Source organism: Paramisgurnus dabryanus, chromosome 16 (assembly GCF_030506205.2).
Source record: "Paramisgurnus dabryanus chromosome 16, PD_genome_1.1, whole genome shotgun sequence".
Taxonomy (NCBI): Eukaryota; Metazoa; Chordata; class Actinopteri; order Cypriniformes; family Cobitidae; genus Paramisgurnus; species Paramisgurnus dabryanus.
This window is the reverse complement of record NC_133352.1, coordinates 9749156-9774711: the sequence shown is the minus strand read 5'-3', so window position 1 is coordinate 9774711 and position 25556 is coordinate 9749156. Positions and strand designations below refer to the sequence as shown.

General features: G+C 40.7%; 1 protein-coding gene across 5 annotated transcripts in view; it reads left to right on the top strand.

Moving 5' to 3' along the window:
- Positions 1-25556, top strand: part of LOC135749358 (NLR family CARD domain-containing protein 3-like) — a 220381-nt gene that overhangs the window by 28141 nt on the left and 166684 nt on the right. For 4 of the 5 annotated variants that reach the window (XM_073812155.1, XM_073812152.1, XM_073812153.1 and 1 more), the window contains exon 11: positions 13552-13725. The exons of the other annotated variant lie outside the window; for it this stretch is intronic. In XM_073812155.1, coding sequence (XP_073668256.1) covers positions 13552-13725 — 174 coding nt within the window. The remainder of the gene's footprint in view (positions 1-13551; positions 13726-25556) is intronic. 5 annotated transcript variants of the gene reach the window in all.

The following is a 25556-nucleotide window of genomic DNA, read 5'->3' as shown; positions in this document are numbered from 1 at the left end:
GTTCTGATGCTGAGATATAAGGCTTTGTTTACTCTGTTGCTAGGGTACTGTATTTGGTTGCTAGGGAAAAAATTGGCATCCACTAGTGATTACACTCTGAGTCACGAGTCAAACGGTCCAACCCCCATGTCTCTACGATGTTCTGATGCTGAGATATAAGGCTTTGTTTACTCTGTTGCTAGGGTACTGTATTTGGTTGCTAGGGAAAAAATTTGCATCCCATAGTGATTACACTCTGAGTCACGAGTCAAACGGTCCAACCCCCGTGTCTATACGATGTTCTGATGCTGAGATATAAGGCTTTGTTTACTCTGTTGCTAGGGTACTGTATTTGGTTGCTAGGGAAAAAATTTGCATCCCATAGTGATTACACTCTGAGTCACGAGTCAAACGGTCCAACCCCCGTGTCTCTACGATGTTCTGATGCTGAGATACAAGGCTTTGTTTACTCTGTTGCTAGGGTACTGTATTTGGTTGCTAGGGGCGGGGCTTGGGAGTGGCCAATGATGTGACCAGTTGCTACACTCCGAGTCACAAGTAAAACGGTCCAACCCCCATGTTTCTACGATGTTCTGATGCGAAGATATAAGGCTTTGTTTACTCTGTTGCTAGGGTACTGTATTTGGTTGCTAGGGGCGGGGCTTGGGAGTGGCCAATGATGTGACCAGTTGCTACACTCCGAGTCACAAGTAAAACGGTCCAACCCCCGTGTTTCTACGATGTTCTGATGCGAAGATATAAGGCTTTGTTTACTCTGTTGCTAGGGTACTGTATTTGGTTGCTAGGGGCGGGGCTTGGGAGTGGCCAATGATGTGACCAGTTGCTACACTCTGAGTCACAAGTAAAACGGTCCAACCCCCGAGTTTCTACGATGTTCTGATGCGAAGATATAAGGCTTTGTTTACTCTGTTGCTAGGGTGCTCACATTTGGTTGCTAGGGGCGTGGCCTGGGAGTGGCCAATGATGTGGCCAGTGATTACCCTCCGAGTCACGAGTAAAACGATCCAACCCCCGTTATTCTACGATGTTCTGATGCCTAGTTATAACTGTTTGAATTTTATGTTGCTAGGGTGCTTAAAAGTGGTTGCTAGGGGCGTGGCTTAATAGCTCTGGGACTATCCTGATAAATTGATTGGATGTCTGAGTAAAATGAGCCCACCCCCATGTCTCTACGACATTGTAAAGCGAAGATATTCCATCTGGAACTTTTTTATTCCCTTATATGGGCATGTTTCCTGCCCCATTATAAATCAATGGGAAATTTCGGGTGCCTCTTACACCCCAGGGGTACAACTAACACCCCAATGTGATGTATGTTCTTACAGAGCGTACCACCCTCTTCAAATGTTAGAACCCACATGTTTCTACAAAATCCTCGAGCGGAGCTATGACCCGTCAAAGTTCGGTCCAATGTTAAGTCAATGGGATTTTTGGGGTGGTTTTTCGCCCCCCTTTCGGAAATCCTGCACCCGATCGCTTATAAAAGTCATAGCACACCTCTCCTCAATAAACCGGTCAATTTGAGCCCTCATTCATGTGTCTACGACAAACCGCGCGGGACGAGTTACGCGCCGAAATTTTGTCCAGATATAAAAATAATAATAATAACTAGATAGGTACATTTCCTGAAGAAAATGTGAGTGGTGCTTGCCGTGGCAAATTTCAGGGGACAATTTATGATTATACTCCAAGCCAAAAGTAAAATGGTCCAACCCCCGTGTCTCTACGATGTTCTGAAGCAGAGATATAAGGATTTGTTTACTCTGTTGCTAGGGTACTGTATTTGGTTGCTAGGGGAAAAAATGGCATCCACTAGTGATTACCCTCCGAGTCACGAGTCAAACGGTCCAAACCCTGTGTCTCTATGATGTTCTGATGTGGAGATATAAGGCTTTGTTTACTCTGTTGCTAGGGTACTGTATTTGGTTGCTAGGGAAAAAAATGGCACCCACTAGTGATTACATGCCGAGTCACAAGTAAAATGGTCCAACCCCCGTGTCTCTACGATGTTCTGAAGCAGAGATATAAGGCTTTGTTTACTCTGTTGCTAGGGTACTGTATTTGGTTGCTAGGGAAAAAAATGGCATCCACTAGTGATTACCCTCCGAGTCACGAGTCAAACGGTCCAAACCCCGTGTCTCTATGATGTTCTGATGCGGAGATATAAGGCTTTGTTTACTCTGTTGCTAGGGTACTATATAGGGTTGCTAGGGGCGTGGCTTGGGAGTGGCCAATGATGTCGCAAATTATTACGCTCTGAGTCACAAGTAAAATGGTCCAACCCCCGTGTCTCTACGATGTTCTGATGCGGAGAAATAAGGGTTTGTTTATTTGGTTGCTAGGGTGCTCCAATTTGGTTGCTAGGGGCGTGGCTTGGGAGTGGCCAATGATGCGGCCAGTGATTACCCTCCGAGTCACGAGTAAAACGGTCCAACCCCCGTGATTCTATGATGTTCTGATGCAGAGATATAAGGCTTTGTTTATTCGGTTGCTAGGGTGCTCATATTTGGTTGCTAGGGGCGTGGCTTGAGAGTGGCCAATGATGTCGCAAGTTATTACGCTCTGAGTCACAAGTAAAATGGTCCAACCCCCGTGTCTCTACGATGTTCTGATGCGGAGAAATAAGGATTTGTTTATTCGGTTGCTAGGGTGCTCCAATTTGGTTGCTAGGGGCGTGGCTTGGGAGTGGCCAATGATGTCGCAAGTTATTACGCTCTGAGTCACAAGTAAAATGGTCCAACCCCCGTGTCTCTACGATGTTCTGATGCGGAGAAATAAGGATTTGTTTATTCGGTTGCTAGGGTGCTCCAATTTGGTTGCTAGGGGCGTGGCTTGGGCGTGGCCAATGATGCGGCCAGTGATTACCCTCCGAGTCATGAGTAAAACGGTCCAACCCCCATGATTCTACGATGTTCTGATGTCAAGATATAACTGTTTGAATTTTATGTTGCTAGGGTGCTTAAAAGTGGTTGCTAGGGGCGTGGCTTAATAGCTCTGGGACTATCCTGGTAAATTGATTGGATGTCTGAGTAAAATGAGCCCACCCCCATGTCTCTACGATATTGTAAAGCGAAGATATCCCATCTGGAACTTTTTTATTCCCTTATATGGGCATGTTTCCTGCCCCATTATAAGTCAATGGGAATTTTCGGGTGCCTCTTACACCCCAGGGGTACAGCTTACACCCCAATGTGATGTATGTTCTTACAGAGTCTATCACCCTCTTCAAATGTTGTAACCCACATGTTTCTATAAAATCCTCAAGCGGAGCTATGACCCGTCAAAGTTCGGCCCAATGTTAAGTCAATGGGATTTTTCGGGTGGTTTTTCGCCCCCCTTTCGAAAATCCTGCACCCGATCGCTTATAAAAGTCATAGCACACCTCTCCTTAATAATCCGGTCGATTTGAGCCCTCTTTCATGGGACTGTGGCAAACCGTGCGGGACGAGTTACGCGCCGAAAAAGTGTGCAGACATAAGAATAATAAGATATAATAATAAGTATGAGCAATAATAATAGTGATGCTTTGCATAAATGCAAGCACCACTAATAATAATAAAGATAGGTACATTTCCTGAAGAAAATGTGAAGTGGTGCTTGCCGTGGCAAATTTCGGGGGACAATATATGATTATACTCCAAGCCAAAAGTAAAACAATTCAACCCACATGTCTCTACGATATTCTGATGCGAAGATATAAGGCTTTGTTTATTCGGTTGCTAGGGTACTGTATTTGGTTGCTAGGGAGAAAATTGGCATCCACTAGTGGTTACACTCCGAGTCACGAGTCAAACGGTCAAACCCCCGTGTCTCTACGATGTTCTGATGCGGAGATATAAGGCTTTGTTTACTCTGTTGCTAGGGTACTGTATTTGGTTGCTAGGGAAAAAATTGGCATCCACTAGTGATTACACTCCGAGTCACGAGTCAAACGGTCCAAACCCCGTGTCTCTACGATGTTCTGATGCGGAGATATAAGGGTTTGTTTACTCTGTTGCTAGGGTACTGTATTTGGTTGCTAGGGAGAAAATTGGCATCCACTAGTGATTACACTCCGAGTCACGAGTCAAACGGTCCAAACCCCGTGTCTCTGCGATGTTCTGATGTGGAGATAAAAGGCTTTGTTTACTCTGTTGCTAGGGTAATGTATTTGGTTGCTAGGGAGAAAATTGGCATCCACTAGTGATTACACTCTGAGTCACGAGTCAAACGGTCCAACCCCCATGTCTCTACGATGTTCTGATGCTGAGATATAAGGCTTTGTTTACTCTGTTGCTAGGGTACTGTATTTGGTTGCTAGGGAAAAAATTTGCATCCCATAGTGATTACACTCTGAGTCACGAGTCAAACGGTCCAACCCCCGTGTCTCTACGATGTTCTGATGCTGAGATATAAGGCTTTGTTTACTCTGTTGCTAGGGTACTGTATTTGGTTGCTAGGGAAAAAATTTGCATCCCATAGTGATTACACTCTGAGTCACGAGTCAAACGGTCCAACCCCCGTGTCTCTACGATGTTCTGATGCTGAGATACAAGGCTTTGTTTACTCTGTTGCTAGGGTACTGTATTTGGTTGCTAGGGGCGGGGCTTGGGAGTGGCCAATGATGTGACCAGTTGCTACACTCCGAGTCACAAGTAAAACGGTCCAACCCCCATGTTTCTACGATGTTCTGATGCGAAGATATAAGGCTTTGTTTACTCTGTTGCTAGGGTACTGTATTTGGTTGCTAGGGGCGGGGCTTGGGAGTGGCCAATGATGTGACCAGTTGCTACACTCCGAGTCACAAGTAAAACGGTCCAACCCCCGTGTTTCTACGATGTTCTGATGCGAAGATATAAGGCTTTGTTTACTCTGTTGCTAGGGTACTGTATTTGGTTGCTAGGGGCGGGGCTTGGGAGTGGCCAATGATGTGACCAGTTGCTACACTCTGAGTCACAAGTAAAACGGTCCAACCCCCGAGTTTCTACGATGTTCTGATGCGAAGATATAAGGCTTTGTTTACTCTGTTGCTAGGGTGCTCACATTTGGTTGCTAGGGGCGTGGCCTGGGAGTGGCCAATGATGTGGCCAGTGATTACCCTCCGAGTCACGAGTAAAACGATCCAACCCCCGTTATTCTACGATGTTCTGATGCCTAGTTATAACTGTTTGAATTTTATGTTGCTAGGGTGCTTAAAAGTGGTTGCTAGGGGCGTGGCTTAATAGCTCTGGGACTATCCTGATAAATTGATTGGATGTCTGAGTAAAATGAGCCCACCCCCATGTCTCTACGACATTGTAAAGCGAAGATATTCCATCTGGAACTTTTTTATTCCCTTATATGGGCATGTTTCCTGCCCCATTATAAATCAATGGGAAATTTCGGGTGCCTCTTACACCCCAGGGGTACAACTAACACCCCAATGTGATGTATGTTCTTACAGAGCGTACCACCCTCTTCAAATGTTAGAACCCACATGTTTCTACAAAATCCTCGAGCGGAGCTATGACCCGTCAAAGTTCGGTCCAATGTTAAGTCAATGGGATTTTTGGGGTGGTTTTTCGCCCCCCTTTCGGAAATCCTGCACCCGATCGCTTATAAAAGTCATAGCACACCTCTCCTCAATAAACCGGTCAATTTGAGCCCTCATTCATGTGTCTACGACAAACCGCGCGGGACGAGTTACGCGCCAAAATTTTGTCCAGATATAAAAATAATAATAATAACTAGATAGGTACATTTCCTGAAGAAAATGTGAGTGGTGCTTGCCGTGGCAAATTTCAGGGGACAATTTATGATTATACTCCAAGCCAAAAGTAAAATGGTCCAACCCCCGTGTCTCTACGATGTTCTGAAGCAGAGATATAAGGATTTGTTTACTCTGTTGCTAGGGTACTGTATTTGGTTGCTAGGGGAAAAAATGGCATCCACTAGTGATTACCCTCCGAGTCACGAGTCAAACGGTCCAAACCCTGTGTCTCTATGATGTTCTGATGTGGAGATATAAGGCTTTGTTTACTCTGTTGCTAGGGTACTGTATTTGGTTGCTAGGGAAAAAAATGGCACCCACTAGTGATTACATGCCGAGTCACAAGTAAAATGGTCCAACCCCCGTGTCTCTACGATGTTCTGAAGCAGAGATATAAGGCTTTGTTTACTCTGTTGCTAGGGTACTGTATTTGGTTGCTAGGGAAAAAAATGGCATCCACTAGTGATTACCCTCCGAGTCACGAGTCAAACGGTCCAAACCCCGTGTCTCTATGATGTTCTGATGCGGAGATATAAGGCTTTGTTTACTCTGTTGCTAGGGTACTATATAGGGTTGCTAGGGGCGTGGCTTGGGAGTGGCCAATGATGTCGCAAATTATTACGCTCTGAGTCACAAGTAAAATGGTCCAACCCCCGTGTCTCTACGATGTTCTGATGCGGAGAAATAAGGGTTTGTTTATTTGGTTGCTAGGGTGCTCCAATTTGGTTGCTAGGGGCGTGGCTTGGGAGTGGCCAATGATGCGGCCAGTGATTACCCTCCGAGTCACGAGTAAAACGGTCCAACCCCCGTGATTCTATGATGTTCTGATGCAGAGATATAAGGCTTTGTTTATTCGGTTGCTAGGGTGCTCATATTTGGTTGCTAGGGGCGTGGCTTGAGAGTGGCCAATGATGTCGCAAGTTATTACGCTCTGAGTCACAAGTAAAATGGTCCAACCCCCGTGTCTCTACGATGTTCTGATGCGGAGAAATAAGGATTTGTTTATTCGGTTGCTAGGGTGCTCCAATTTGGTTGCTAGGGGCGTGGCTTGGGAGTGGCCAATGATGTCGCAAGTTATTACGCTCTGAGTCACAAGTAAAATGGTCCAACCCCCGTGTCTCTACGATGTTCTGATGCGGAGAAATAAGGATTTGTTTATTCGGTTGCTAGGGTGCTCCAATTTGGTTGCTAGGGGCGTGGCTTGGGCGTGGCCAATGATGCGGCCAGTGATTACCCTCCGAGTCATGAGTAAAACGGTCCAACCCCCATGATTCTACGATGTTCTGATGTCAAGATATAACTGTTTGAATTTTATGTTGCTAGGGTGCTTAAAAGTGGTTGCTAGGGGCGTGGCTTAATAGCTCTGGGACTATCCTGGTAAATTGATTGGATGTCTGAGTAAAATGAGCCCACCCCCATGTCTCTACGATATTGTAAAGCGAAGATATCCCATCTGGAACTTTTTTATTCCCTTATATGGGCATGTTTCCTGCCCCATTATAAGTCAATGGGAATTTTCGGGTGCCTCTTACACCCCAGGGGTACAGCTTACACCCCAATGTGATGTATGTTCTTACAGAGTCTATCACCCTCTTCAAATGTTGTAACCCACATGTTTCTATAAAATCCTCAAGCGGAGCTATGACCCGTCAAAGTTCGGCCCAATGTTAAGTCAATGGGATTTTTCGGGTGGTTTTTCGCCCCCCTTTCGAAAATCCTGCACCCGATCGCTTATAAAAGTCATAGCACACCTCTCCTTAATAATCCGGTCGATTTGAGCCCTCTTTCATGGGACTGTGGCAAACCGTGCGGGACGAGTTACGCGCCGAAAAAGTGTGCAGACATAAGAATAATAAGATATAATAATAAGTATGAGCAATAATAATAGTGATGCTTTGCATAAATGCAAGCACCACTAATAATAATAAAGATAGGTACATTTCCTGAAGAAAATGTGAAGTGGTGCTTGCCGTGGCAAATTTCGGGGGACAATATATGATTATACTCCAAGCCAAAAGTAAAACAATTCAACCCACATGTCTCTACGATATTCTGATGCGAAGATATAAGGCTTTGTTTATTCGGTTGCTAGGGTACTGTATTTGGTTGCTAGGGAGAAAATTGGCATCCACTAGTGGTTACACTCCGAGTCACGAGTCAAACGGTCAAACCCCCGTGTCTCTACGATGTTCTGATGCGGAGATATAAGGCTTTGTTTACTCTGTTGCTAGGGTACTGTATTTGGTTGCTAGGGAAAAAATTGGCATCCACTAGTGATTACACTCCGAGATACGAGTCAAACGGTCCAACCCCCGTGTCTCTGCGATGTTCTGATGTGGAGATAAAAGGCTTTGTTTACTCTGTTGCTAGGGTAATGTATTTGGTTGCTAGGGAGAAAATTGGCATCCACTAGTGATTACACTCCGAGTCACGAGTCAAACGGTCCAAACCCCGTGTCTCTACGATGTTCTGATGCGGAGATATAAGGGTTTGTTTACTCTGTTGCTAGGGTACTGTATTTGGTTGCTAGGGAGAAAATTGGCATCCACTAGTGATTACACTCCGAGTCACGAGTCAAACGGTCCAAACCCCGTGTCTCTACGATGTTCTGATGCGGAGATATAAGGGTTTGTTTACTCTGTTGCTAGGGTACTGTATTTGGTTGCTAGGGAAAAAATGGCATCCACTAGTGATTACCCTCCGAGTCATGAGTCAAACGGTCCAACCCCCGTGTCTCTACGATGTTCTGATGGGGAGATATAAGGCTTTGTTTACTCTGTTGCTAGGGTAATGTATTTGGTTGCTAGGGAAAAAAATGGCATCCACTAGTGATTACCCTCAGAGTCACGAGTCAAACGGTCCAAACCCCGTGTCTCTACGATGTTCTGATGCGGAGATATAAGGCTTTGTTTATTCGGTTGCTAGGGTACTGTATTTGGTTGGTAAGGAGACAATTGGCATCCACTAGTGATTTCACTCCGAGTCACGAGTCAAACAGTCAACCCCCCGTGTCTCTACGATGTTCTGATGCGGAGATATAAGGCTTTGTTTACTCTGTTGCTAAGGTACTGAATTTGGTTGCTAGGGAAAAATGGGATCCACTAGTGATTACCCTCCGAGTCACGAGTCAAACGGTCCAAACCCCATGTCTCTACGATGTTCTGATGCGGAGATATAAGGCTTTGTTTACTCTGTTGCTAGGGTACTGTATTTGGTTGCTAGGGAAAAAATGGCATCCACTAGTGATTACCCTCCGAGTCACGAGTCAAACGGTCCAACCCCCATGTCTCTACGATGTTCTGATGCGGAGATATAAGGCTTTGTTTACTCTGTTGCTAGGGTACTGTATTTGGTTGCTAGGGGCGTGGCTTGGGAGTGGCCAATGATGAGCCCAGTGATTACACTCCGAGTCACAAGTAAAACGGTCCAACCCCCGTGTCTCTACGATGTTCTGATGCGGAGATATAAGGCTTTGTTTACTCAGTTGCTAGGGCACTGTATTTGGTTGCTAGGGGCGTGGCTTGGGAGTGGCCAATGATGTGCCCAGTGATTACACTCCGAGTCACAAGTAAAATGGTCCAACCCCCGTGTCTCTACGATGTTCTGATGCGGAGATATAAGGCTTTGTTTACTCTGTTGCTAGGGTACTGTATTTGGTTGCTAGGGGCGTGGCTTGGGAGTGGCCAATGATGTGCCCAGTGATTACACTCCAAGTCACCAGTAAAACGGTCCAAACCCCGTGTCTCTACGATGTTCTGATGCGGAGATATAAGGCTTTGTTTATTCGGTTGCTAGGGTGCTCAAATTTGGTTGCTAGGGGCGTGGCTTGGGAGTGGCCAATGATGTGCCCAATTGTTACACCCCTAGTCACAAGTAAAACGGTCCAACCCCCGTGTCTCTACGATGTTCTGATGCCGAGATATAACTGTTTGTATTTTATGTTGCTAGGGTGCTCAAAAGTGGTTGCTAGGGGCGTGGCTTAGTAACTCTGTAAGGATCCTGAGCGACTGATTGGATGCCTGAGTAAAATGAGCCCACCCCCATGTCTCTATGACACTGTGGTGCAAAGATATCCATCTGGGCATTTTATAATGGCAGTCTATGGGATAGGTTGCTAGGGTGCTCAAAAGTGGTTGCTAGGGGCGTGGCTTAATAGCTCTGAGATGATCCTGAGAGACTGATTGGATGCCCGAGTAAAATGAGCCCACCCACTTATCTCTACGACACTGTAAACCAAAGATATCCCATCTGGAACTGTTTTATTCCCTTATATGGGCATGTTTCCTGCCCCATTATAAGTCAATGGGAATTTTCGGGTGCCTCTTATACCCCAGGGGTACAACTTACACCCCAATGTGATGTATGTTCTTACAGAGCCTACCACCCTCTTCAAATTTAGTAACCCACATGTTTCTAAGGAATCCTCACTCGTACCTATGACCCGTCAAAATTTTTGCAATGTTAAGTCTATGGGATTTTGCCCCATTGACTTTTCATTAGGCATTTTTGGGCACCTCTTACACCCCAGGGGTACAACTTACACCCCATTATGATGTATGTTCTTAGAGAGCCTACCACCCTCTTCAAATGTTGTAACCCACATGTTTCTATAAAATCCTCGAGCGGAGCTATGACTCGTCAAAGTTGGGCGCAATGTTAAGTCAATGGGATTTTTCGGGTGGTTTTTCGCCCCCCTTTCAGAAATCCTGCACCCGATCGCTTATAAAAGTCATAGCACACCTCTCCTCAATAATCCGGTCGATTTGAGCCCTCTTTCATGGGACTACGTTAAACCGTGCGGGACGAGTTACGCGCCGAAAAAGTGTCCAGAAAAAGAAGAATAATAATAATAAGTATGGGGAATAATAATAGTGATGCCTTGCATAAATGCAAGCACCACTAATAAGTATGAGCAATAGTAATAGTGATGCCTTGCATAAATGCAAGCACCACTAATAATAATAATAAGTTTAAGTGCAACAACAGTATGTTGGCTTTCTCAAGCCAACATAATTACACAAAATTACTTAAAATCTATAAGGACTTTAAAATGAATTCATTTGACAGCAAATGTTGAAATCAAAGGTGATACAGTGTCATACAATGGAAAGTCCAAAAACTAAACAGGGTCACCCTAAGGAGCAGAAGTAAAATAAGTAAAATATAGTGAATATTATCATAGTGCATTTTATGTATACACAATACTTAAAAACTGTAAATAAGCCTTATGACGGATTTATCCACAAAAGATATTCATAATGAGTATATTTCATATCATAGATAAAATATATTATTATTTTTACAGGCTTAAAAATATGTGTATTTTCATTGAGACACATGTAATATTGGACCTAAATGGGGTAAAATAGGTTTATATTGATTGATTAATTAATTAATTAATTAATTAAATCTGTTTTGTAATCACACACTTGTAAGCCGATCATAAAATGATAATTTTGCCAGAAAGTATTGGTTTATAATGTTTAAAAACCTTTAAAGTTCTCTGAAGTTTCCATGGTGACTCGTGAAATCTGTGATCCATTGACAATGCATTTATGTTGTTACCATGAGCCCGCGTTAACTCTGGGTTACTTTCAGCGGGTTGATTAAACTACCTCTTAAACTGTCAAATATCAAAAAAAGGAGTGCTGCCCGGACTCAAAAAATATGTAAAAGTCGAGGTGCTCTTTGGATAGGAGAATAGTGGTATAGCAAAATCAAAAAAAAAAAAAAAAAAAAAACCCAAGGCACTCTCTAAAAAAGTAAAAAGCCTTTTATTAATACGGCTGGTCATAATAAACCTATTAAAACTCCGACGCGTTTCGGCAAACAAGCCTTCGTCAGAGAGTAAACACATTTCAACAAACAGGAAGAGATTTATAACCTTTGACACCAATCAGAATAATGCCATCTGTTAGAAATTAATGTACAGAGTTGTAGGATTATAAACAGTCCACTAGATGTCCTCCTTGGTCCTTCAAAAAAATCATAATAATTATACAAGCAAGTGTCAAATATAATACTCACAAAAAATAGACTAAATCAGTAAATTAAAGAAAGACACTCAAATCAAGCTCTTCATTAAGACCTGGGTATCTATTAGCCTGTAATTTATCAATCCAAAAACTTTCTCTCTGATTCAGTTGTTTTTGTCCATCACCTTTTCTTAGTGACAGTGGGATATGATCAATTCCACAGACCTGTAAGGTCGATGGATCACTCTTATGGTGTTCCCTATAGTGTATCGCCATAGGATAGTTCATATTACCTATTCAAATTGCATACCTATGTTCAGCCAGTCTGTCTTGTAGACGTCTCTTACTTCTACCAATATGAAACACTTTGCACTCTGGGCATTCCAATCTGTATAAAACAAAGAGAGTTTTACAGCTTATAAAGTGGTTAATTTTGTATTGTTTATGGGATACTACATCAAATGTTTTACTCTGTACAACATTAGTGCAATGATTGCAATGGTGACATTTATACCTCTTAAACTGTGTTTTGGAACCAACATAACCAGAGTAAGCAAGTTTTGGGTTAATCAACCCAGAGTTTAGGGTTAATCTGATGGTAAGTTAACTTTACTTGAAAATTACTTGAAAATCACAGACACTTGCAGAAACTCCATGAAATGAACTTTAGTTATGTTGTCATGAATGAGAATTGTCAGCACTTGTTTGAATAAAAGTCTGTGTAGTGCAAAATGAGTCTTCATAATCTTCATCTGTTTTCATCCAACACAATGAAATGTTAAATATATTAAAGGAATATTCCATTTTCTTAAAAGAAAAATACAGATAATTTACTCACCACCATGTCATCCAAAATGTTGATGTCTTTCTTTGTTCAGTCGAGAAGAAATTATGTTTTTTGAGGAAAACATTGCAGGATTTTTCTCATTTTAATGGACTTTAATAGACACCAAGAATTAACACTTAAATCAACAAGTAACAGTTTTTTTCAACGGAGTTTCAAAGGACTCTAAACGATCCCAAACGAGGCATAAGGGTCTTATCTAGCGAAACGATTGTCATTTTTGACAATAAAAATAACAAATATACACTTTTAAAGCACAACTTCTCGTCTAGATCCGGTCCAGCGCGACCTAACGAAGTGACGTAGGGAGGTCACGTGTTACATATATAAAACGCACATTTGCGGACCATTGTAAACAATAAACTGACACAAAGACATTAATTAGTATCAGTTGACAAACAACAACGTAGGAACGGTCCTCTTTCACCACATTTGTAAACACTGGGGCGGAGTTTTGCGTTCGTCCTCTGTGACGTCATGACGTATTGCGTTGGGTCACGCTGACGCTTTCAGGACTGGATCTAGATGAGAAGTTGTGGTTTAAAAGTGTATATTTGTTATTTTTATTGTCAAAAATGACAATCGTTTTGCTAGATAAGACCCTTATGCCTCGTTTGGGATAGTTTATAGTCCTTTGAAACTCCGTTGAAAAAAACTGTTACGTGTTGATTTAAGTGTTAATTGTTGGTGTCTATTAAAGTCCATTAAAATGAGAAAAATCCTGCAATGTTTTCCTCAAAAAACATAATTTCTTCTCGACTGAACAAAGAAAGACATCAACATTTTGGATGACATGGTGGTGAGTAAATTATATGGATTTTTCTTTTAAGAAAATTGAATATTCCTTTAAGTAAAGCTTAGATTTGGAAAGTTTTAGAATAATAGTACATAATGGTAACATACACAACATGAGATTTAGATATTTTTCCTCAGATCACACAAACATTAATCCTGAAGTTTAGACAGAAATCTGAGAGCTCATTCATGTTCTTCACTCTCTGTAGGCTGAATAACTGCAGTATTACAGATGAAGGTTTTGTTGCTTTGGCTTCAGCTCTGAGATCAAACCCCTCACATCTGAGAGATCTGAATCTGAGCCGTAATAATCCAGGAGATTCAGGAGTGAAGCTGCTCTCTGATCTACTGAAGGATTCACGTTGTAAACTGGAGAAACTACAGTAAGTGTTATTATTTAAATGATTTTTCAAGTGTTTGTGAGGACAATAAATCTGTCAGTGATAATACTGATTTAAGATTCATATTTTTTTAACTACACAAAAAATTCTTCAGTAAAAGCTTTACCTGATTCAGTGACTTCATTTATTTGATGGATTAAAAAAACAATGAAAAATAATAAGATACATAAAATATTTTGTTATCTACTGAAAAGTGATGCAGGAAACACTTAATGTTAATAATTATTTGTTAACTAAGACATTATTAGAAAAGACTTGAATACATTAAACAAAAATTACTTACCACATTATTTTATGTTTTCAGTTCATTGAGTGCTTTGTGCAATTTCTGCTTGAAAATCAGATCTAGGATCAGTTTCTGTAATTTAATCCAAATATTAAGTAAGGGAAATGTACACCCAGCTGGTTGTTATCACTGAATAAACGCTGACAGGATGATCAGGACTTGTATCACTCAGGAGTGGGTTCCCCAAAACCTTCTCAGCTGTACGTCGTTCTTAAGCTGTACCTTATCGTTAAAACGTGTTTCCCGAAACATTCTTAGTTACATATCCCTTCCGTAAGTCATATGTTCGGAAGGTTGGTCTGGAGCACTCTTAATTACTCACTGCATGAAAAGAGCTGTATACGGACAAATACGGGATGGGAAATCCCTGCTAAACTATAGGTTTGCCAGATTTTTCAGGCAGAGTGCAGAGTTAAATTCGTGAAACATCTAGAAACTTACGTATGTGGATGTATATAGGAACTGGTGGAAGTTTCCAGGAATCCTTACAGCTGGTCGTGAGGAGGGGTGGGTGTGAAGGGCTTTTTATATGTTAATGACCCACAGGTAGAGGTGCTTTGTTTTCAGAGCTGATAGGGGGTTGAATTAACTGTCTCTTCAAGGCAGCACATATTGGGGCTGTTTACACTTGGTTTTAAGATGTGTTTTCATCGATCGGATCACAAGTGGACGAGAGAGACACATTACGTTTACACCTGGTATTTAAATCCGTCTCTTTTGTCCACTTTCGACCACTTCTGTCCTGAATACTGTGAGGGGGTGGTCTGTGAGACGGTGGGCGAGTCTCTCTGCTGTCATTCAAACGCGAGCGGGAGTAATTAGGAGTTTATATGGACGCAAACTTATATTATGTCGGAGCCTGCTGCTTGTTTAGTAAGTATACATGCTGCACAGTGTTTTGTACGTTTATTTGTTGGACCTTTCTCTGAATTTTCAGCGCAATTGATGAAATAGGATCGCGCAACTTTCACGCTTTCAAAACGAAACTACGGAGAACACCCCGCAGTAGTTTTATCAACGAAAGGCTAAAAATAGCGCTGTTCACCGTATGTTCACGGCAGAAGTCAAAAAAGACGTAAAATTAGTGTTTAATACCTCAGATTAGATAAATGGGCGGAGAGAAGGCGGTCGCGTGTGGCTGTTCGAACACATTCAACCACATTGCGTTTCGCAACTCCAAAGCGATCCGATCGAAAGTGGTTTCGACTACCTCTGAATGTGGTTGAAAGTGGTCGAAAGTGGACGCGTTCAAAACGTTTTGAACACCGTTTACACCTGGCATTAACGTCGTCCACTTGTGATCCGATCGACGAAAACGCATGTTAATGCCAAGTGTAAACAGCCTCATTGTTGTAGTCTACATAAAAACTGTGTTTGCTAAATACATTTATTATTAATATAATTTAATTAGTCCATTTAAGAAACTTAACATCATTCAAAATAACAAAAATTCAATGGACACAATTACCATTTTAATGTGTGAAAATTATGTCTCTGACTTTTCATGTCTAATGCAGTCTGGAGGAATGCAATGTTATTTCAGAATATTCCAACACTTTGAAAACATGTCTCCAGCTGCACTATGTCAGGATCTCTCAATGCATACATCGTATAAAAAGCAGTTCAAAGGAGACAGTTTGTTTCAAAAACATCATGTAACACATTTTTGCTAGCTAGGATGTTGATAAATTCAGTACCATATTCATAAGTCAGTGAAATGTAAAGCTGCTTATTTTTGCTGATGTCTCATGATTTGAAGTTCACTGTTTCTATTGTTATTATAATTCTACCCTAACATTTCATTAAATATTTTAAAATAGAAACAAACAACCAAAAAAAATCAATAGACAGGTTTTAAGTAAATTTGTGATTAAAACTTTTTTTAAAGTACATGCATACTTGAAGGTGTATAACATGCATCACGAAACTTAATGAACTCTGGTACTATAGCCATGCAGGCCCGGGGTGGGTAATCGGGAGAACCGGGAGAATTCCCGGTGGGCCGCTTCACTTTTGGGCCGGTCGAGAGTTTTTTTTTTTTTACATTTGTCACGTTAGTGAGTCTATCTTCTCTTAAATGACACTTCACACGTTTCGCATTGACACTGCAGTGCGCAGCCTCTGCATGGGTTGTACCATGTGAGGGAGTTTTCACCTCCCCTCCCATAGAGTTGGTTCGGTCCATAGCACGTCCAAGAAAACACTAGGTGTGTTCGAGATCATCCGGCGCTGCGCAGACCGATCGGCGAGGTTTGCCGCTTGCAGTCGAGGGAGGAACTGAAGACGGAGCTGTGAAGCCGGACACCTGCTGCTTGCCGTAGTGACGTTTGCGCCGTGTTTCCTTGTTATTAATCGCGAATGAAGTGAATTAGATGCTGAATTTGATAAAAACAAACCTTTTAATAAAAAGTTGCAACCAGAAACATTTTATATCGAATATTTTAATTGCTGCTTATACTGTATACCCGAAAATAACGGGAAACAAGCCTATATTATTAAAATACCAATAGAGTTTGTTATTTTCCTTTTTATTTTATTACACGACAGAATATAACATATTTAAGCATATTAAAGTGTTTTTTCCTGTTTTAAAACATGAATTTATAATGTTTATTAGTGGAACTAAAGGTTGGATTAAACTTGAAACGCACGTGATCGTTGTCATCAGTGAGGCGACCAATCACGTCAAGCTGTTACGTCATTACAACTCCGGGCAGCCGCTCTGGAGAAGCTGCACCGGCTGAGCTAGCCGGCTACTCTCGAAACGCTCTCGCGGTACTTAAAAACCATATGACACAGTCACGTGCATGCAGCGCCAGCTGAAGTCGGACAAACTTACTAACCGGAATGCACTGCTTCAAGTCAGCCGCCGATCGGTCTGCGCAGCGCCGCATGAAGTCGAACACACCTCTTTTCTCCGGTAGGCTGGGCCGGCCCTACCATAACAATACGCGTCTGAGAGGAGGAGGGCGTAAAACACAGGTTGAAGAAAAAATCCATTGGAGGAGGATGCTGCCAAATGTGCCAAACTTACAGATTTATTTTCAAGAGGACAAACAAAAGTGACAACAGGTAACTTAAAGAGAAATAAGCCTAGTAATGATTAGCATTAGCAACGTACTTATTTGGCTAATACCGTTGTCAAACTATTTACAAGCCAAAATTTTTTTTTGTTAAAATATTACCCTTTTGTGTATACATGGCGATTCATAGACTTTAAAAATATTATGCAAGCAGCTTCCGAGCAGTCCCCCGCTGAAAATGAGGAGGCCATGAGTAAACAACATGAATTAAAGTTATTTAACCCTCAGGTTGTGTTCACAACCCTATAACACCTTTTGTTTTCCCAGTAAAAAATGACCAGCCTAAAAAAGCTTATAAATCACTTGTTATGCCATTTACCCAATATTGTATTCAATATTTTTATCAAATTGTTTTCTTTTTAAATAAGGACTTTAAAATTTCTATTTGCATTAATCATCGGCCTCATAGCATTAGCAATGCTAATAATTTATCAACCTTTCCTTATGGAATACACTCTGGGTTATTTATATATTTTATATATTAGACAGAACACGCTGCTGGGTTAAAATTGACCCAGTGCTGGGTTGTTTTAACCCAACTGTTGGGTTATTATAATCCATGGTTGCATAACAACAACCCAACATTGGGTTATTTTTAACCCAGTATGTGTTCTGTCCAATATTTACCCATTATGGGTCAAAAGTAACCCAGCCTTTTTTAGAGTGTAGAGGAATATTTTTGTTAACTTCTTATCTTAAGTGAAATATTATTTAACTTTTACCTTATTTGTTGAACCATGATATTAATAAAAACTATAGTAAGAGCTGAACTGTTGCTTTATTTATCCAATTTAAAAAAAGTGCTAATTTGGAATAACACTATGGAAAAAGTGGGCTGGTCTTGGGCCTGAAACTCCCGGGCTGAAAAGTGGCCCCACTCCGGCCCTGTAGCCATGGTACTATATGACATGTTTTTCATTGTTATTTAATGCACTAATTTACAAAAAAATAATTTGAGTTCATGTTGTAGTTGATGATGACTCTTCATTAGTTTATGTTCAGTAAGTTACATGTCTTAAATCAGCATTAGTTTATATTTAAGTAAGAATTAATTTAGGTATAAGTTCATCATGATTCATGGACTCTTATTATTAATGAATTATAAAGTGTTACCGAGATAATAGATAAAGTAGTTCAATGTTTTCAATAATGAGCACTTAATCCACTAAACCAGGGACAATTCCTGAGGCATGTTAAAGAGTTTTGTATTTCATCAAGAAAATTATGATTCAGTAACAAAACACATATTGTTAAATAAAAACTGGATAAAAACACAATCTCTACAAGTGTGTTTACTAAATACATTTATTATTTATATAATTACATTCGTTATATTTAGGAAAATCTGAGCATCATTCAAAGTAACTGCCAACATGTTTGTAAACTAAACATGTTTTGTCAACGTTATAATCTTTATACAAATATTTAATATTTTTATTAATGATCAAGAATAAAGAACAAAGCATAGTGTAAAAACGCGGATTATAAAAAGTACAAAAGCTATATGGGGAGGCTGCAGACCTGGAGCCGGTAGATCTACGCCCCTGGCAGTTTTACGCCCCGTTGTTCCTCATGCTTCCAGTAGGGGGAGAGGGAAATACAACTAGGATACTAGCCTATTTAAACAACCGTTTATGAGCACTATTTATTAATATTACACATTTAAGCGAAAATTTTATAAACTTACAGTGTACACTGCAGTCTGCACACTACGGAAGCACAGACAGTAAAAAAATCCATATAGTCCAGGTCTGGTCATCTGGGTTTTTATTATTGTAGATAAAAATAAGGATCATGGGTTTAAATAGTTTTGCATTATGATACGAGTGTTTATTAGCGTGTTTTCCTGTTATTTCCTATGGCATTTGAAATCGATTGGACCCGGAAGCGGCGCATGATGAAGGCACACTTAACTATTTATATTTATTTATTAACTGTTTTTATATACAAGAGACTGACTGATATATGATGTTGTGAATTTATATTAAGTTACATTTAGATATTAACCATATTTAGGTCATTAGACATACAGTAGGCTACTGTAATCATATGGAACCTAAATGAAATATCTGCTGTACAATTCACAATTGGTCGTCATACAGCCACAAAACATGTCCTACATAGCATTTTATGAAGACAAACACGATGTAACTTTTCTAAAATTCCAAGGGTCATTTAAAAGAAAGAGACAATATTGTGGTTCACAAAAAATGTATTAACACCATGACTTGGTTATTTCTTAACAGCATGACTCCTGTAGATGACTCTCCTATGGTTTGCCACTTCTTCGAATGTTTTTTATCCTGCTATCAAAGTGCTCTCGCTCACTGATAAAAAATAAATAAAGCAAAGGTTGAATAGTGTTAGAAACAATGGTTACTTATAATTAATAGCAGGATATCGCATCAATCGTTTATAAATAATAAATGTTGCATCATTATAATACAATCAACAACAATAACTTTAGCAGATTATTTAACATACCTCAATTCGTATCGCTTCAAGAAGGTCTGCTGCTATCATACGGTCTGCTGTTCTGATATAGGACTAGGCTCATAAACTAATATACAGCCTCCCCCTACTGGACGCATGAGGAACAACAGGGGCGTAAAACAAAGAAATGTACCCGACCCGAAATGACCCTAATCACTTCATAAATTTCACTTCAAAAATTTTTAAAGAAAGACCCGACCCGAGACAAACCCGAGAAAATTAGACCCGAGTCCGACCCGAACCTTTGAAAAAAATGTTTAACCCGACTGGAACCGAATATAAACGGCACTGACGTGTGTGCATTCTGCAGACCCACGCGCAGCAGTCAGACAGAAAGAAACTCCGGTAGCCTTGCAACCAATTTGGCGAGCTGCTCCATTCGTTTTACTTTGTTATCTGACGACGACACCAACGTAACCGCTAAAATGTACATTTATAATTGACTGACATGTTTGTCTCAACGAAAATGAACCTTCCGACAACCACACAATGTCGCAAGCGCTCTTGGCAAACAGATGAGAGGTTTGAAAAGGACATTGACGCACAGAGGCGAGAGAGTTTGGGTCTTCTCGGGTCCGTTCAGAAAAAACACATTCATTTTTAACTTACCCGAGACCCGATGCCGCTATTATTGTACCCGACCCGTGTCCGAGGCACATGTGAAACTTTTAGACCCGAACCCGATCGGGTCTCGGGTCGGACCTCGGGTTTTCGGATCTAAGTGGACCCGTGAAGACCTCTAGCTTAGGTCTACCGGCTCCAGGTCTGCAGCCTCCCCATACTCCCATAGTATGATGCATAGTTGGAGAAACAAACTACCTTGTCACGACTGTTTCCGGAAAGCATAGTAACTTTGTCGCACATTTGTCGCTTGAACCATGTTGGTTTAATAACATAGTTGATGATGTCACGTGGGAGGTGAAGTACTAATTAATCTGTGCAAATTGATTTAATGTCAGAATATTGCTGTAAATAACATATATTGCATCAGTAGACTGATTTTGTAATAATGATTTAGATATCTGTTGTTTATTTTCAAGTTTTTTTTATTCATGCGCAAGTTCCCTCTTATGTCACTCCTCCCAGGGATTCCCCAGGGTCTGAAAACTTGTAGGACGGCGCACATGCGCAGTTTTCAAATGCAGCGCTTTAATTCTGTTTACAAAATTAAAGACATCAAATAAAATGTTTATATATTTAGAATGATGGATATAGAATGTACTACATGTTTATTGCTTATTTTATTCAAAAGCATGATCATCGTAAGTCTACATATGATAATAACAAGGAACGATGCTTCTAACCACAGGTGAAGAGCTGTGGTTCAAACCACACGAGTTTGTGATGCAGCTTACAGATGTTCATTTGAACTATGGTTTCAGGAAACACCAAATCCTAGACCTTCGTCAGTAACGACATAACTTAAGACAGTAGTTGGCTATCGATGCTTTTGGGAAACGCACCCCTGGAGCACTCTTAGCTTTACCTTATCCCACTTGACTCCACTAGGGGCCATGACTGTGATAGCTTTTGTAGATTGCCGTCTATATAACTAAATATCTGTAAAAAGAAAGTTGAAGTACACTTTGTGTTTAATTAGGCAAATTTGTTTTCTTTAAAGAATAAAACATTCACATAATTAGACATCATTACACTGATGGTTGTTAGAATTTTTATTATGTTTTCCAAAGGAATATCAGCTGCAAACTATTACTACAGGCTTAAGAAACTATAAAAAAAAATATTTTGGGTGGAGGAGTTGGTGAAACTATGGCAGCTAAACAGCGAATCTTACCATTTCATTTGTGCATTTCATATCCGTTAAATCTTTAGTTTACCGGCTATTTTAGCTGCAAATAAACACATCAAGTAAAAATTGCATGCCACGGGAGCTCATTCATCACAAAATCATAAGTGTTGATTTTCTTAATTATTGTTATTATTTATGTTAATTCGACTTTGCATCAAAGTTTTTTTTTATGTTTTCTAACTTTGAGGCAACTGCATGCCATATTCTTTATAAACACTCAAAAGAAACTGTTCCACTTGATTACCGGTCAACACATTTTCCACATTAAAACTAATCAAAGCTCAAATCTAAAGCAATCATAATATACATTTACTGTATATATTATTTTATATATATTTTTGTTATATTTAAGGTAAACAGACAGGTGCAGCTCCAGAAATGCGTCCATTAAGCTTTATCCACATTGTAAACTTGCTGCCTGCGCAAACAAGTGAAATAATGAACAACAGTTTGTTTTTATATATTTTAAGTGTAATGCACAGCCAAGCCAGGTGACTTGCACGCCCACCTTATTCCCCTGTGCAACGCACTTATTGGGATGAACCCCTAATATAAATTATCCTTTCAAGTGAAGGCATAGCGGATGCATTGGAGCAGTTTATGCATGATACATTTAAAAATGAAGTTGTGGGGTTTTGCACGGGTTTGATATAAAATAAAATATACAAGGTTGGATTTAGTTGTTTGCAATTTGAAATATTTTTACAAGATATTTCTAATAAATTCAACTTAAACTATTTCTGAAATGTTTTAAAAAACACAGCTATCTTACAACGCAGCGAAACCTATTACATAAAGTGAACAATTGATTGTCCAGTGATCAATATTAACCTATTCAGCACCATCGCCATGGACAGCACCTGGTAACATTGTTTGTAAGAAAGTATACCTTAAGAAACCAGCTAAGGTACAGTTTGGGAAACACGCCTAGAAAAGGTACTATAGTTAATTTTTAACTTAAGAGTCTTTGTTGCGTGCTAAGAGACAACGTTATCAGGAAACCCAGCCCACAGAGACAAAACGACCAACTTTCGGAACCTGCAGTTCATCCTATAATTTCGTTTAAAAAAAATTAATTATGCATTTAAAAGTTGCAGAATGGATTAATTTGGAGACTCGGGGGGCATAACTTGGATTTTGAAATAGTGGGGGGACGTGTAATGGCTCCTACGCCCCTGCATTCAGCTAGTTCCTTTTCTGGTTCACTTTAAGTGAACTGGGTTTGGTTATTTTAAAATAAACTATTAAAGAGATTCAGCAAAACCAATCTAAATGTCATGAGAGTGAGAAACACTGTGAGTCTTATAAAGTGAGAAAGAAGAGAAAGAGATCTTCATTAAATTCTGTAGCTTTAGATGTATTTTTTTGTCGTATTTAATGAAGTTTATTTAACTAAGTTCAGGAGGAGCATGGTCATGCAATCCAACCAGTCAGCACGAAGAGGTGCCTATAAAAAGCAGTCCCTCACCTCTGTCGTGTGACTCTCCGGCCTCCACTTTTCAAGGAGACTTTGTGGACATTGGCCCACACTTTCCACTTCACACACACCAGGCACCGAATCCTACTGATTACTGACGCAGATGTCGGTTTAAATTTCTTTGCGCCTTTCTCAATATTTTCCCCGCAACTTGGACTCCTCCATGTTGAATTTTCTTTCCGCGTAAGGTATTGTACTTTTATCCTTCGTTTTGCTGAGTTTCGTATTGATTTAGCCACTATACAGAGATCATTTGCTCTGCTTTTCCCCCTTGTTGGTGTAAACTTAAAAAGCAGCCGCTCACGCTTTCATCACAGCGTCAGTCTTTTGCGCTATCACCACCTTCCCGAATAATAACCAGACTAAATCCGTCCTTCAGGTCTGAAATAATTTTTGATTTGTGCGATCACACATTTTATCTTTCTGGAAGCAGCGACGTTGCTGCTGTTGGATATACACTGTTAGGCGGATTAACTCGCTTATTTTACACACTCTTTTAAAGCACATTGTGTTTTTTCTCGACACAGACACCCAACACAACACTCAAGTACTATAATAAATGTTGTTTTTCCACAGTCACTGCCAACACCGCGGCTTTATCGTGCCCGGCTTTAAAGTGGCTTTAAAGTTTTGAACCCTTAGTGCACTAACTAGCTCCAACTCTTGCCACTGACTTTTAACGCTGTTCCTTCTCATTTTTGTAATAACCTGATGGTAAATGGTAATGGTAATGGTAAATGGACTGCATTTATATAGCGCTTTTAACAGACCTATGGCCATCCAAAGCGCTGTACATGTTGCCTCACATTCACCCATTCACTCACACATTCATACACCGACGGCGGTGTCAGCCATGCAAGGCGCCATCCAGCTCGTCGGGAGCAGCTGGGGTTAGGTGCCTTGCTCAAGGACACCTCGACACTTGGTCCAGTGGAGCCGGGGATCGAACCACCAACCTTCCGGTTTGTAGACAACCTACATGAACCACTGAGCCACTGCCGCCCCTGATGGGTATACAGCAGGATTTTCAGCACCCGCAGCAGCATGCTCCGCCCGTTTCCTCTACGTGAAGTAAAATTCACGTTAGGGGGTCATTTATGAATTTCAAAACTAACGTAAATATTCTTGGCCTGCCAGTCGATTCGTTTTGTTAGTCAATAGTGGAGCCATGATGTTGATTTTACCATTTTAACGATTTCTGACATTAATCTTGACTTCTCACAGGATCCCTGCATACTCTAAATATTTTTTTTATTTTTGCTTCTGCAGATCCTTAGTAATAGTTGAACTGTCTAAAAGATGCCACACCAGATAATTTCTTAATCTTGCTGAAATCTCCACAGCTGAAGTTAATTAATTTGCTTGTTTCCCATACCCAAGCATTCCCGCTGTTAGCCATCCTATTCTCATGTCACGACGGTGGTGATGAAGCTGGCATAGAAAAATGCCAATTTAAACATGTAGCTGCCAATTGCTCAGCCCTCTTATTTCACGTCAATTTCTATCTTGCCGCTTGCCTAAATAGTTTCTTACTCATTTAATAAAGGTAGTTTCCTTCATAAGCAGAGGCTCCGCTATTTATATTACTGCACGGGTTCCCCATTCGGAGGCCATGCTAAAGCTGTTTTTGCCTGTTTATCCATCTTGCCCCTTCAAAGTGCTGGGTTAGTCCCATTCAACCATAGGTGGGACCTATCCATCCGATGCTGTGAGCATCCCAGCTAAAGCCCCCGTTGGATGCTGCGAAGGTCCTCCCTGCCGAAAGGCAAAAATCGATACCCAGTTTTGCTCCATAAATTCATGCTATGGTACTCATGCCCTCCCATTTTGACCGCAGGTGAGGTCTTCCTTGTCTGATCGTAGGAGCATCCCAGCTCTGTTTCCCGAATTTACTCCGCTACAGCTCATTACATTGACATAATATCTAGGTGCATTTTCACCCTTCGGCTCAGCTACCACTCCCTCAAACACTCAGTCCATACTGGTCGCACGCTGGAACCAATGTTAATTTTTTTCTTTCCTTCGCTGCTCCGAATTTGCAGTCACCTCAAAGTTCAATCCATTTACATTTACATTACATTTAGTCATTTAGCAGACGCTTTTGTCCAAAACAACTTACAAATGAGGTAACAATAGAAAAAATTATAACAACACAAGAACAGCAATAAATAAGTGCACTAGAGCTAATCTCATCAAGTCTAACACAGTATACATAGCCAAGGGTTAGTAATTATTTATTTTTTGTAAAGATAATGATAGAGAAAAGAGAAAATATTAGAAGTGAGGTGTTGGCAGAAGAGATGGGTTTTAGCCGATTTTTAAAAACTGCTACAGAGTCAGAGAGTATTAGGAACAGAACCAGAGAAGGTGCACGATAGTGATTTTTTCCCCTTTTTGGGACGGCACTACAAGACGTCGGTCTGTGACATAGTGCAGGGATCTAGAAGGTATATAGAGCCGCTATAGGAAGCCAGTGTAACCTGACTAAGAGAGGAGTGATGTGGGCCCTCTTTGGCTTATTGAAGACCACTCTTGCTGCAGAATTTTGGATCATCTGTAGGGGTTTAGTTGTGCAGGCTGGGAGTCCGGCCAATAACACATTGCAATAGTCCAGTCTGGACAGGACAAGAGCCTGAACTAGGACTTGTGTAGCAAGTTTTCCTA